Genomic DNA, 14981 nt, shown 5'->3' with positions numbered 1-14981 from the left:
TAATGGTCATGTACTCTTATAATCTCCAGCCGGCACAGCCAGAGCCAGAGGACTGGCCACCCCTCAGAGCCTGGTTCCTCTCCAGGTTTCTTCCGTTCTAGGGAGTTCAACCCCCCCTCAGAGCCTGGTTCCTCTCCAGGTTTCTTCCTTTCTAGGGAGTTCAAACCCCCCCTCCGAGCCTGGTTCCTCTCTAGGTTCCTTCCGTTCTAGGGAGTTCAACCCCCCCTCAGAGCCTGGTTCCTCTCCAGGTTTCTTCCTTTCTAGGGAGTTCAACCCCCCCTCAGAGCCTGGTTCCTCTCTAGGTTCCTTCCGTTCTAGGGAGTTCAACCCCCCCTCCGAGCCTGGTTCCTCTCCAGGTTTCTTCCTTTATAGGGCGTTCAACCCCCCCTCCGAGCCTGGTTCCTCTCCAGGTTTCTTCCATTCTAGGGAGTTCAACCCCCCCTCCGAGCCTGGTTCCTCTCTAGGTTCCTTCCGTTCTAGGGAGTTCAACCCCCCCTCCGAGCCTGGTTCCTCTCCAGGTTTCTTCCTTTATAGGGCGTTCAACCCCCCCTCCGAGCCTGGTTCCTCTCCAGGTTTCTTCCATTCTAGGGAGTTCAACCCCCTCCGAGCCTGGTTCCTCTCCAGGTTTCTTCCTAGGTTCCTGCCCTTCTAGGGAGTTTATATCTGCTGATGTAAAAAGGGCTTTATTTATAAATACATTTGATTGTCTACTACCTTCAAATCTGGACCTGGAAGCCACTTATTTAATTGTTCCCCTCTAATCAGGGACTGATTTAGACCTGGGACACCAGGTGGGTGATATTAATGACCAGGGCCTGATTTAGACCTGGGACACCAGGTGGGTGATATTAATGACCAGGGCCTGATTTAGACCTGGGACACCAGGTGGGGTGATATTAATGACCAGGGCCTGATTTAGACCTGGGACACCAGGTGGGGTGATATTAATGACCAGGCAGAACAGGAAAGCAGCAGTAGTCCGGACCTCCCAGGGTAATATTTGAACATCCCTGGTCTACTACTTTCTCCTGGGTGAAGAGCTCATTGTAGCATTATGTCTCAATGAGGATGAAGAACGTTTCAGTGTAACAATGTTGTTTGCTTGAGACTAGAGACACAGAGAGACACAGAGAGACACAGAGAGAGACAGAGAGAGACAGAGAGAGACAGAGAGAGACACAGAGAGAGACAGAGAGAGAGAGACAGAGAGAGACAGAGAGAGACAGAGAGAGAGAGACAGAGAGAGACAGAGAGAGACAGAGAGAGAGAGACAGAGAGAGACAGAGAGAGACGTTTTGTCACCCCATCCAGCAGATTGGCCAGTTCCACCATCTCCTCTCGCACAGCTGTCTCGTTCTTCTTCTTGTAGGTATACTGTGGACATGGTCAGAAAGAGGCAGAACTCAGTCAGCTGATCATCATGTAGGAATACATCCTAATATAATCCATTGGAGTAGCATTAACTTACGATTACACAGTAGGCAAGTGGTTCTGAAACCTCTCCTCGAGGACCCTCAAGACATTTTCACAATTTTGTTGTAACCCTGAACTAACTCACCTGATTTATCTAAATCAAGTGCTTGATAACTAGTGGACAAGTTGAAATCAGGTGTGTTAGCTGGGGAACAGTTCAACTACATGGAACGGCTGGGCGTCCGAGAGGAGAGGTCGGAAAACCTCTGCGAGTTAGCCTATACAAGTTATACATCATCTATAAAAATTTGAAAAAAAAAGAAGTATTTTACCCTGAGAAAGTCAGCAACCAACACCAACTCTACATATCTGGTCTGAGGTAAATTACGTTTCCTCTGTTATGAAGAAAAAAGAAAGTCCTTAGTGAGACTGGTACTTCCATTCACATCCATGTTTAGACTGACAGCCATCCAGTACATTCACCCTGAAAACACATTTTTAATATCCGTTATATTCTGCTACGCTGCGTAACGGAAACATCCCGACCCGTAAAAGTGCCGTCATGGAGAGGGAAGGGTGGAAAGGCGAGTGACTCTCGGTGTGCGACGTCTCATTGGTCACTCCACAGACAAAGGGTTCCGATTGGCTGTGCTCCAGGCGGTAGAGGAGGTGCTCGTTGTTTGTCGACTGTTTGATTGGTTCCAGGCCATAACTCTGGTTGCCGAGGAGAATGACACCCCTACGAAGAAGGAGAAGAAGTGCAACAGACAGATTCGTAATTAAATTGGTGACAAATTACCTTTTCATTCACAGATCATCACAAGGGTTTAATAACATTTCCTCGAATCAAGCTGAAGTCAGCGATGGTCCCGTGTGGCTCAGTTGGTAGAGCATGGTGTTTGCAACGCCAGGGTTGTGGGTTCGATTCCCACGGGGGACCAGTACGGGAACAAAAAATGTATGAAATGAAATGTATGCATTCACTACTGTCGTGACGTTGTATTAGTTAATGTGACGACTGTTGCTCATCGAATGATTAACGGTTTATAATTACGTGATTAAATGAATTAAGCAATGAATCAAGCAATTATTAACTCATTAACCTGGGGCACCATGGGAACATTGTTTTGATTGAGTTTCTATTTCCCAAATTAACTCAAAGGATATCAGAATATCGATTACAACAGTCGCTAAATTAATCAATTTCCTCTACAGTCTCATAATCTGAACGTCGTATAATCCGGGAATCTGCACGGACCCGGGCTTTACCACTGAATTTACCACACCAATCTTAGTTGATTATTTATTTACTAGCAAGCTAAAATGATGATAAAAATACACATACACAAAACACAGTCTAGCTATTGATTAGGACTTAGTATAACGGGCTAACACACTATGGCGCTTGTTACCCAAAATGGGGATTTTAAAGAGAGATAAACAAAGGAAGTACACGAGAGAAATATACATTTGGGTTCATTTGTCAGCCATGCTTATTTAAAATTAGCCTTGCCCCGAACTGCCGCTCTTATGGGTCAGAATATAATGATGTAATTACGTGTTGGAGGTCTCAGGTGGGAAGCTCCGCGTGGGTCGTTTAGGCTTCTCAATGACGCACTTCTCCGGCGCAACTCTCTGGTTGTCCTCACGATGTCAGTGTCCTTCTTGGCTTAGTGGTCTGATCCCTCGCGGTCTTCTGAGGACAGACAGCTCTGTAGCTCAGAGCTCACAGCGTCGGACTCGAACGGTGAAGATACCACGATTTGATGGAGAGTGGAGACTGGGTGGTTCGGCTTGAATTCACCCGCTTAGACACAGCTACTCGTCCGTAGCTCGTGTAGAAAAAGATTTCTTTGTCTTCAACCTTGTGTTTCGTTTTGGGGTTCGTCGACTTTGTTAGACCTTCGCTGCAGCTTGGGGTCAATTAATCTCCTATGTTAATTCTTCACTCTCCTGTCTTATACCCTCGGGTCAGAAGTGGGTGTAACCGCCTTTAGGGCAATTCTCTGGGCGGACCAAGTAAAAGGGGCAAGGCTTTGGCTCTACTAAAAATCCAATTTTAGACACTAACTTCACATTTCATCTTTACTAAAACATTCTGTTTGATTTGGATATTTTCTACACAACGTACAATGTATAAACATCAGGCATATACTGGGAAAACTCTTAAAGGTACAATGTTTTCATAATAACGTCATCTCTTAACCTTTAAAAACCATACAAAAGTTACATACATTTTAATATTCCACCTCTCGTCATAACCACCATTGTGGCTGACGGAAACCATTGTTCCAAAGTCCCTTTATTGCATGTTTAATGTTCTGAGGCCAGTTCTCCATTGTTAGGACAAAGGAATTTCTCTGTGGCCTAAGTTTTATTATGGGCGTGAGGTGTCATAAAACCCCCACATCTTCAGACCCCTAGATCTCTCCTCCTCTGTTGGGGGTTTGGGAGATAATCTGTAGGGTGGTGGTCTCCTGTACCCTGACCTGATCAGGACAGTCATGACACTACTGTAAGTCGCCCTGGATAAGAGCGTCTGCTAAATGACTAAAATGTAAACGTAAGTAGAGGACAGGGAAAGTCAGGATAACTGGTTAGACAAACCAGGAAACTATTATGAAAGGACTGGACAACTTCCTTGTTGAGACACTGAAAGCCCTCTCATTGGAACACTGAATGTGGTATAAAACACAAGCCTGTGTACAGGTCTACAAATACAAAAGCATGTGGTCCTGTGTAGTTCAGTTAGTAGAACATGGTCCTCTGTAGTTCAGTTAGTAGAACATGGTCCTGTGTAGTTCAGTTAGTAGAACATGGTCCTCTGTAGTTCAGTTAGTAGAACATGGTCCTCTGTAGTTCAGTTAGTAGAACATGGTCCTCTGTAGTTCAGTTAGTAGAACATGGCTCCAGGTCCTCTGTAGTTCAGTTAGTAGAACATGGTCCTCTGTAGTTCAGTTAGTAGAACATGGTCCTCTGTAGTTCAGTTAGTAGAACATGGTCCTCTGTAGTTCAGTTAGTAGAACATGGTCCTCTGTAGTTCAGTTAGTAGAACATGGCTCCAGGTCCTCTGTAGTTCAGTTAGTAGAACATGGTCCTCTGTAGTTCAGTTAGTAGAGCATGGCTCCAGGTCCTCTGTAGTTCAGTTAGTAGAGCATGGCTCCAGGTCCTCTGTAGTTCAGTTAGTAGAACATGGTCCTCTGTAGTTCAGTTAGTAGAACATGGCTCCAGGTCCTCTGTAGTTCAGTTAGTAGAGCATGGCTCCAGGTCCTCTGTAGTTCAGTTAGTAGAGCATGGCTCCAGGTCCTCTGTAGTTCAGTTAGTAGAACATGGCTCCAGGTCCTCTGGAGTTCAGTTAGTAGAACATGGCTCCAGGTCCTCTGTAGTTCAGTTAGTAGAGCATGGCTCCAGGTCCTCTGGAGTTCAGTTAGTAGAACATGGACCTCTGGAGTTCAGTTAGTAGAACATGGTCCTCTGTAGTTCAGTTAGTAGAACATGGTCCTCTGTAGTTCAGTTAGTAGAACATGGTCCTCTGTAGTTCAGTTAGTAGAACATGGTCCTCTGTAGTTCAGTTAGTAGAACATGGTCCTCTGTAGTTCAGTTAGTAGAACATGGTCCTCTGTAGTTCAGTTAGTAGAACATGGCTCCAGGTCCTCTGTAGTTCAGTTAGTAGAACATGGCTCCAGGTCCTCTGGAGTTCAGTTAGTAGAACATGGCTCCAGGTCCTCTGGAGTTCAGTTAGTAGAGCATGGCTCCAGGTCCTCTGGAGTTCAGTTAGTAGAACATGGACCTCTGTAGTTCAGTTAGTAGAACATGGTCCTCTGTAGTTCAGTTAGTAGAACATGGTTCCAGGTCCTCTGTAGTTCAGTTAGTAGAACATGGTTCCAGGTCCTCTGTAGTTCAGTTAGTAGAACATGGTTCCAGGTCCTCTGTAGTTCAGTTAGTAGAGCATGGCTCCAGGTCCTCTGTAGTTCAGTTAGTAGAGCATGGCCCCAGGTCCTCTGTAGTTCAGTTAGTAGAGCATGGCCCCAGGTCCTCTGTAGTTCAGTTAGTAGAACATGGCTCCAGGTCCTCTGTAGTTCAGTTAGTAGAACATGGCTCCAGGTCCTCTGTAGTTCAGTTAGTAGAACATGGTCCTCTGTAGTTCAGTTAGTAGAACATGGCTCCAGGTCCTCTGTAGTTCAGTTAGTAGAGCATGGCTCCAGGTCCTCTGGAGTTCAGTTAGTAGAACATGGCTCCAGGTCCTCTGTAGTTCAGTTAGTAGAACATGGCTCTTACAACGCCAGGATAATAGGTTTGATTGCCACGACCACCCATACATTTTTTATGTACGCACGCATAACTGTTAGTGTATGAACACAACATAACTGTTAGGCGCTTTGGATAAAAGCTAAATGGCATATATTATTATTATTATATAAGACAGACCTGAGGTCAGTAGTTACTGAGAGTTAGTATTATTATATTATATATAAGTGAATGAGAGACAGACCTGAGGTCAGTATTATTATATATAAGTGAATGAGAGACAGACCTGAGGTCAGTATTATTATATATAAGTGAATGAGAGACAGACCTGAGGTCAGTATTATTATATATTTAGTGAATGAGAGACAGACCTGAGGTCAGTATTATTATATATAAGTGAATGAGAGACAGACCTGAGGTCAGTATTATTATATATAAGTGAATGAGAGACAGACCTGAGGTCAGTAGGTAGAGTTTGTATTATTATATATATTTAGTGAATGAGAGACAGACCTGAGGCCTGAGCAGGTGCTGAGGGCGACCAAAGATTCTTCATGATCCTCCACATCCCCATGGTAATAACAATGGACCTGCAACACACACACACACACACACGTCATTTAAAACCACCATGTGGAAATATACAGTCAAAACGTATGCATGTATACATGAATGAAAAGCAGCCGGCAAGTGCTCAGCATATGTGGGAACTCCTTCAAGACTGTTGGAAAAGCATTCCTCATGAAGCTGGTTGAGAGAATGCCAAGAGTGTACAAAGCTCTCATCAAGGTGGCTACTTTGGAAAATATAAAATATATTTTGATTTGTTTAAAACTTTTTTGGTTACTACATGATTCCATATGTGTTATTTCATAGTTTTGATATATTCAATATTATTCTACAATGTAGAAAATAGTAAAAATAAAGAAAAACCCTGGAATGAGTAGGTGTGTCCAAACTACAGACAGACAGATATAACCCCCACCACCCCTCGCATCCTGCCTAGCCCTCCCCACCCAGCTTGTCAGTCCCCCTCCCACCCGAGTCTACCCTCACAATCCACCCAATGTCATCTCTGCTACTTACATCAGGTTTAGGATATGTAGACATCAGATTCCCACTGGCATCATGGGAAAACTGAACAAAGCTTTTGGATAAAAACTCTCTGACAAAAGAAAAATAAATAAAATACACCGATCACTCCACAAGAATATAATGGCGTGACCTTAAGGTCATTACTAGTATGTAATAGAAGATAAACTGATTTACGTGTTCTTTTTAAGATGGAGGAAATGTTCCTTGTCGTCAATGATCAGTGAATAAGAACGTTCATCGGGTTCTTCAGTCTGAAATGAGTTGCAACAACAACAACACAGTCACATGAAAATACACCAGTCGTCGTTTACCATCGTGTGTTCAAACCACGAGTTGAGAGACCTGTAGATGTATCTTACCTTCCCCGATTCAGGAAGTCGGTCGGCATCTCTTGCCCATCTCCTGTGAATAAGCTGAGGCTTTACAATCGTGTAGCTGGAAAGTTTAGATGTTTGTCCATTGAAAATATCTGAAAAAAAGGTAGAAAAACAGGTAGGAACTACTGGCCTACTCATTTTCTAATGGCCAATGTCCTGAATGGCCAGATTACATACACAGCCAAAGTCTGATCGGCCAAATCAAACAAAACAGCTAATTCATTAAGTAAGAAACATCAATCTACTGAAAATATGTCAATGATGACATACTGGCATGGTGCCAAGTTAAATGAGTGGAACACATGATGTATTGCTGAGTATAGGTGACTCATTAGGCGCCTTCGACATTGAAGCCGACTTGAAAGGCGAATCGAGACGGACAAATCACCTTGCGTCATAAACACAGGGCCTTGCGTCATAAACACAGGGCCTTGCGTCATAAACACAGGGCCTTGCGTCATAAACACAGGGCCTTGCGTCATAAACACAGGGCCTTGCGTCATAAACACAGGGCCTTGCGTCATAAACACAGGGCCTTGCGTCATAAACACAGGGCCTTGCGACATAAACACAGGGCCTTGCGAAAGTATCCTTGGGTTTCATCACATTTTATTGTGTTACAAAGTGGGATTCAAATGGATTCAATTGTCTTTTTTTTTTTTATCAACAATCTACACAAAATACTCTTGATGTCAAAGTTTATTTATTTTGTAAACATTTTTTTAAAGATTACTAGAAAATAAATAACAAAAACATAGACTTCCCTGAATCAATACATGTTAGAAACAGCTTTGGCAGCGATTCCAGCTGTGAGTGTTTCTGGGTAAGTCTCTAAGAGCTTCACCACACCTGTATTGTGCAACATTAGCCATTATTCTTTAAGCTCTGTCAAGATGTTGGGAATCATAGCTAAACAGCAATTTTAAAGTCTTGCCATAGATATTCAAGTAGATTTAAGTCAAAACTTAAGTCAGTGAATGTTGGTTTCTTGATAAGCAACTCCAGTGTGATTTTGGCCTTGTGTTTTAGATTGTCCTGCTGAAAGGTGAATTCCTCTACCAGTCTCTGGTGTAAAGAAAACTGAAGCAGGGTTTTACTCTAGGATTTTGCCTGTGTTTAGCTCAATCCCATTTATTTTTCATTCTGAAAAACTCCCCAGTCCTTAACGATGTCAAGCATACCCATAACATGATGCAGCCACCCCCATGCTTGTTAATAAGGAGGCAGTTCAGGTGTCAGCATGCTTAAGTTTCGATGGTGCCGAGCCGAGCTATTCTAGCCGAACGAGTCTGCTCACATACTCCCTTAAAAGATATTCACTTGAAAAACATGAGATTTTTTGATGGATAGATAGATATAATATAGGGTTAGGGTTATATAATATAAAATCGGCAATTGTACTGTTTGTTTTGAGACGCCATAGCCAGCATACACTTCCTCAAAGTCTGAATTAATCTATGATTCATGAATTGTGACTTTTTTTGCAGAGGAGATCGTAGTCGCATCTGACTAGAATGATTGGTGCAGTATTTTCTCAAGTGAAATGTTTTTCCCATGAGCACGAGTCGTCTCGTTGAATGACAACAGGCACTGAAGAATCCCTACTGTTGACCAAATCGCCGACGAGGCAGCGTAGACTTTGGCTTGCCTCGGGAAAAACACTCGTGTCCAAAACAGCCGAATAAAAAACACTCGCCAAAGTCCAAAACAAACATAAATGTCACAAAATGTTTTCATAATATATGCACGAACTGTTCTGAAGTGTTTCGGCTGGGAAGCATGCGGACGCCTTAACTTAGTGATGCGTTGTTTTTGCCCAATTTCTTTTTGGTGCATTTGGACAAAAAGTGTGTTCCTTTTTTTTTTTTTAACAGTATTACTTGTTGCCCTGTTGCATACAAAATGCATGTTTTGGTATATTTTAATGATGTATATATTTTTTTATTTTTCACTGTCATTTAAGTCGTTATTGTTGAATCACTACAAAGTTCATCCATGCATCAGTTCTCCCATCACAGCCGTGTTTAAAATCACCGATGACCTCATGGTGACATCCCTGAGCAGTTTCATTCCTCACCTGCCGCTCAGTTCAAAAGGACGACTGCCACTTTGATGTGTCTGTGCGGTTTAATACATAATCCACAGCATAATTATTAACTTGACCATACTTAAAGAGAGATATTCAATGTCTGATTTGTTAATTGTTACCCATCTACCAATCAATGCCCTTCTTTATGAGGCTTTCAAAAAAAGCTTCCTGATCTTTGTAGTTGAATCTGTGATTGAAATTCGATAGTTGACTGAGGGACCTTACAGATGTTGTATAATATAGGGGACAGAGGAAGGGGTTAGTCGTTCACTACTAGACTGAGGGACCTTCCAGATGTTGTATGTATGGGGGACAGAGAAAGGGGTTAGTCATTCACTACTAGACTGAGGGACCTTCCAGATGTTGTATGTATGGGGGACAGAGAAAGGGGTTAGTCATTCACTACTAGACTGAGGGACCTTACAGATGTCGTATGTATGGGGGACAGAGAAAGGGGTTAGTCGTTCACTACTAGACTGAGGGACCTTCCAGATGTATGTATGGGGGGGACAGAGAAAGTCGTTAAAAAAAAACATGGCAACCTGTATTATTCCACACAGAGTGAATCCATGTAACTTATGTGATTTGTTCATCCAAATGTGACTCCTGAACTAATTTAGGCCTAAACAAAGGGCTGAATATCTATGCAATGACAATATTTTACTCATCTAATTTTTATTAATATATATATTTACGTTTCCACTTTGACAGAGTATTTTGAGTATATTGTTGACAAAAAAAAGACAATTAAATAAAATGTTTATCCCACTTTGTAACACAATTTTTTTTTTTTTACATTTTTTAGTCATTTAGCCGACGCTCTTATCCAGAGCGACTTACAGTAGTGAAGGTATACATTTCATACAATTTCATATTTTTTTTTTTTTTTTTTCTGTGCTGGCCCCCCGTGGGAATCGAACCCACAACCCTGGTGTTACAAACACCATGCTCTACCAACTGAGCTACAGGAATAAAATGTGAAGAAATTCAAGGGGTCTGAATACTTTTTTCATGGCACTGCGACTCCTCAATATGATTTGTAGATCAGTCAGTCACAATTGACCGTTGTTAGAGAGCAGCAAAACCGTTCCTGTATCAAGGCCATTATCATCAGTTCTCTCTAAGTACGGCCAACCGCATACTTGAAGTGTGAAAAACTGGACGAAAGAAGCGGGCAGATCTCCAGTTATGGCGGGACATCAGCGGGCAGATCGACAGGCAGAACGTCGGCGGGCAGATCGACAGGCAGAACGTCGGCGGGCAGATCGACAGGCAGAACGTCGGCGGGCAGATCGACGGCGGGCAGATCGACAGGCGTGGCGCCAGCGGGCAGATCGACGGCGGGCAGATCGACAGGCGGGACGCCAGCGGGCAGATCGACAGGCGTGGCGTCAGCGGGCAGATCGACAGGCGTGGCGTCAGCGGGCAGATCGACAGGCGTGGCGTCAGCGGGCAGATCGACAGGCGTGGCGTCAGCGGGCAGATCGACAGGCGTGGCGTCAGCGGGCAGATCGACAGGCGTGGCGTCAGCGGGCAGATCGACAGGCGTGGCGTCAGCGGGCAGATCGACAGGCGTGGCGTCAGCGGGCAGATCGACAGGCGTGGCGTCAGCGGGCAGATCGACAGGCGTGGCATCAGCGGGCAGATCGACAGGCGGGACGTCAGCGGGCAGATCGACAGCGGGCAGATCGACAGGCGGGACGTCAGCGGGCAGATCGACGGCGGGCAGATCGACAGGCAGAACGTCAGCGGGCAGATCGACAGGCAGAACGTCAGATCGACAGGCGGGACGTCAGCGATCCATTATTGGTTAAACGGGTTCTTACCACGTAACCACCATACCGCCAGAGTCTGTACTTCTGTTTTGAAGCCAGATGATGAGTCTGAGCCGTATTTCACCGTTAGTTTTATACAAATCATTTTAAATCTGCAGTTAGTAAAACTGACGATTGTTTATTTGTTATTAAAAGTACTGACGAGCGTACTGCTGCTTGTACGAGTGACTGACGAGTGTACTGTTGTTTGTACGAGTGTACTGTTGTTTGTACGAGTGTACTGTTGTTTGTACGAGTGTACTGTTGTTTGTACGAGTGCCTGACGAGTGTACTGTTGTTTGTACGAGTGTACTGCTGCTTGTACGAGTGTGCTGCTGCTTGTACGAGTGTGCTGCTGCGTGTACGAGTGTGCTGCTGCGTGTACGAGTGTGCTGTTGCGTGTACGAGTGTGCTGTTGCGTGTACGAGTGTGCTGTTGCGTGTACGAGTGTGCTGTTGCGTGTACGAGTGTGCTGTTGCGTGTACGAGTGTGCTGTTGCGTGTACGAGTGTGCTGCTGCGTGTACGAGTGACTGACGAGTGTACTGCTGCGTGTACGAGTGTGCTGTTGGGTGTACGAGTGTGCTGCTGCGTGTACGAGTGACTGACGAGTGTACTGCTGCGTGTACGAGTGTGCTGTTGGGTGTACGAGTGTGCTGTTGTGTGTACGAGTGTGCTGTTGTGTGTACGAGTGTGCTGTTGTGTGTACGAGTGTGCTGTTGTGTGTACGAGTGTGCTGTTGTGTGTACGAGTGTGCTGTTGTGTGTACGAGTGTGCGAGTGTGCTGTGCGTGTACGAGTGTGCTGTGCGTGTACGAGTGTGCTGTTGCGTGTACGAGTGTGCTGTTGCGTGTACGAGTGTGCTGTTGCGTGTATGAGTGTGCTGTTGCGTGTACGAGTGTGCTGCTGCGTGTACGAGTGACTGACGAGTGTGCTGCTGCGTGTACGAGTGTGCTGTTGGGTGTACGAGTGTGCTGCTGCGTGTACGAGTGACTGACGAGTGTACTGCTGCGTGTACGAGTGTGCTGTTGGGTGTACGAGTGTGCTGTTGTGTGTACGAGTGTGCTGTTGTGTGTACGAGTGTGCTGTTGTGTGTACGAGTGTGCTGTTGTGTGTACGAGTGTGCTGTTGTGTGTACGAGTGTGCTGTTGTGTGTACGAGTGTGCTGTTGTGTGTACGAGTGTGCTGTTGTGTGTACGAGTGTGCTGTTGCGTGTACGAGTGTGCTGTTGCGTGTACGAGTGTGCTGTTGCGTGTACGAGTGTGCTGTTGCGTGTACGAGTGTGCTGTTGCGTGTACGAGTGTGCTGTTGCGTGTACGAGTGTGCTGTTGCGTGTACGAGTGTGCTGTTGCGTGTACGAGTGTGCTGTTGCGTGTACGAGTGTGCTGTTGCGTGTACGAGTGTGCTGTTGCGTGTACGAGTGTGCTGTTGCGTGTACGAGTGTACTGCTGCGTGTACGAGTGTACTGCTGCGTGTACGAGAGTGCTGCTGCGTGTACGAGCGTGCTGCTGCGTGTACGAGCGTGCTGCTGCGTGTACGAGCGTGCTGCTGCGTGTACGAGCGTGCTGCTGCGTGTACGAGCGTGCTGCTGCGTGTACGAGCGTGCTGCTGCGTGTACGAGCGTGCTGTTGCGTGTACGAGCGTGCTGTTGCGTGTACGAGCGTGCTGTTGCGTGTACGAGTGTGCTGTTGTGTGTACGAGTGTGCGTACTGAGACTTGTCACCCTGATCGTGACTACACTAGGTAGTTGGGCTACTTCCCACGGCAACACAATGCCACAGATGTCTCTAGTTTTGCGTGAGAGTGCATGCTGACCGCAGGAATGTCCACCAGAGATGTTGCCTGAGAATTTTATGTTAATTTCTCTACGAAAAAAAATTGCATCCAACATCGTTTTAAAGAGTTTTTGCACTACGTCCAAACCGGCCTCCCAACCGCAGACCACGTGTTACCACGCCAACCCAGGACCTCCACATTCGCTTCTTCACCTGCAGCCACCCGGACAGCTGATGAAACTGAGGAGTATTTCTGTCAGTAATAAAACCCTTTTGTGGGGGGAAAAACAACTCTGATTGGCTGGGCTTGGCTCCCCTGAGGGTGGGCCTATGCCCTCCCAGGCCCCACCCATGGCTGCATCCCTGCCCAGTCATGTGAAATCCATAGGATTATGGATTGATACATTTTTTCCAATTGACTGATTTCCTCCATATGAACTGTAACAAAGTAAAATCATTGAAATTGTTGCGTTTATATTTTTTGTTCAGTGTAAGTTATGTCTTGTGTAGGTGTAACAGTGTAGGTTCCGTCCCTCTCTTCGCCCCAACCCGGGGTTCGAACCAGGGACCCTCTGCACACATCAACAACTGACACCCCCACGAAGCATCGTTACCCATCGCGCCACAAAAGCCACGGCCCTTGCAACGCGAGTGGCGTCACTGATTGAAACGCTATTAGCGCGCACCACCGCTAACTAACTAGCCATTTCACATCGGTTACACAGGCTGCTGTCTTCATTGAAATAAACTTCTGTGAGGGGGAAATAATTTTCCACATTAACTACCATCAGCAACACCGTTCTACAGCTGCCCAGTGGGAAGCACGTCGGGTTCAGTTTGCTCCTGGCAGATATCTGCTAGGTGAAGCGACCGTCTGTGCCCTCATACTCACTAAAGACCGTGGTTTGAAAAACTAGGGGGGGGGGAAACGCAGCAATATTACTGATGTTTGTCTCTCTTGAGCCACCGTAGCAACAACATAGCCAGAAACATTTCCTCAAAATAGTCTATATTAATCTTCTAATCTTCAAAACAGACCCCCTGCAACTCAACACTGATATTTAAAAAAACGTTTCCTGTTTCCATGAATTGAGGAAGAAGAAAACATTTCTCTGTGCGACACCAAACAGTACGTGACCTGTAACTCCCAGTAACAGATAACAAAAATATTTGTTTAAATCACATTATCTGATGTAACATTCTGTAGCTATTTCTCTTGGCTTCCAGAACACAAAAACTAAACTTCCCACTTTCTATTTGTTAACCTTAAATTAAAATAGCAAAACTAAAGAAAATATAAAATGTTAATCTCTAAACAAGTCAAATTACATTTTTCAAAAATGTATATATTTTTGTGGTGTGTCATTTTTCATTTTGTATTTGTTTAGCCGGCGTTTCATATTCGGTTCCACGCATTAAAAACTGATTTAGGATAATTTCTTACCATCACAGGCCAAACCTTCAGGCACATCAGAAACAATAAGACCGACCCCGGATCAGAATTTATAACAAGCGGTAACAAAAGTAATTATTTTGTGCGGAAGCACAAGGTGTCGCGGAGAGTTGCTGTGAAATGGTCTCTACTGGTGGTTAATAAGTAAAGTTAAACGGTATGAAAGACAAAGTAACCTTGTTATCAGGTAGGCTACATTTCACAATCCAATTCCCGAGGCATTGTAATCGCAACAGGTACCAAGCGTAACGAAGAAGGCTATCACCTAAAGGCATTAAAAAATAAATGTAAAAAATACATTTCAATCTCTCACCCACCTTTATTGTTCTCGGTTCCAACGATGCAACAAATTAGAAAGACTAAAGCTACTAGACTTTTCCCCAGCATGATCCTTGCTACAGCATTTGTCCATTGACGACTAGGGCAGGTGAGAAGACACCTGTGAGCCAGAGGAGGTGGACCTGAAGTTACTCTTCTTCTGTGGGGTTTATCGGCGTTATGGTGCATTACCGCCACCTACTGTACTGGAGTATGGGCCAGAGAGGACAGGAACTTAATTCTACCTGCCAGCCCCGATTATCTTAAAAAAAATTTAACGAAACGTTTGAAACTATATCTACTGATAATCACTTTTTATATTTTCTCTCATCCCAGCTAACATTAAAACATTCCCACAACTTTAGAGAACGTTTCCTTCAGAGGAACTCCTTAGGTCATTAC

The 14981-nt window shown here is 44.8% G+C and overlaps 1 protein-coding gene across 1 annotated transcript in view; it reads right to left on the bottom strand.

The window, feature by feature from the left end:
- The window catches only part of LOC115190123 (disintegrin and metalloproteinase domain-containing protein 9), a 41583-nt gene extending 26860 nt beyond the window's left edge, over positions 1-14723 (bottom strand). Inside the window, exons 1-8 of the mRNA XM_029748613.1 lie at positions 14579-14723; positions 7116-7225; positions 6931-7007; positions 6748-6826; positions 6175-6251; positions 1960-2152; positions 1746-1808; positions 1303-1374 (exon numbers count right to left, since the gene is read on the bottom strand). Coding sequence (XP_029604473.1) covers positions 1303-1374; positions 1746-1808; positions 1960-2152; positions 6175-6251; positions 6748-6826; positions 6931-7007; positions 7116-7225; positions 14579-14648 — 741 coding nt within the window. The 5' untranslated portion in view covers positions 14649-14723. The remainder of the gene's footprint in view (positions 1-1302; positions 1375-1745; positions 1809-1959; positions 2153-6174; positions 6252-6747; positions 6827-6930; positions 7008-7115; positions 7226-14578) is intronic.
- Positions 14724-14981: the final 258 nt, after the last annotated feature.

The sequence above is a fragment of the Salmo trutta genome, unplaced genomic scaffold, assembly GCF_901001165.1.
Source record: "Salmo trutta unplaced genomic scaffold, fSalTru1.1, whole genome shotgun sequence".
Classification (NCBI taxonomy): domain Eukaryota; kingdom Metazoa; phylum Chordata; class Actinopteri; order Salmoniformes; family Salmonidae; genus Salmo; species Salmo trutta.
The sequence above is the reverse complement of the archived record's forward strand: the minus strand, read 5'-3'. Positions and strand labels throughout refer to the sequence as shown.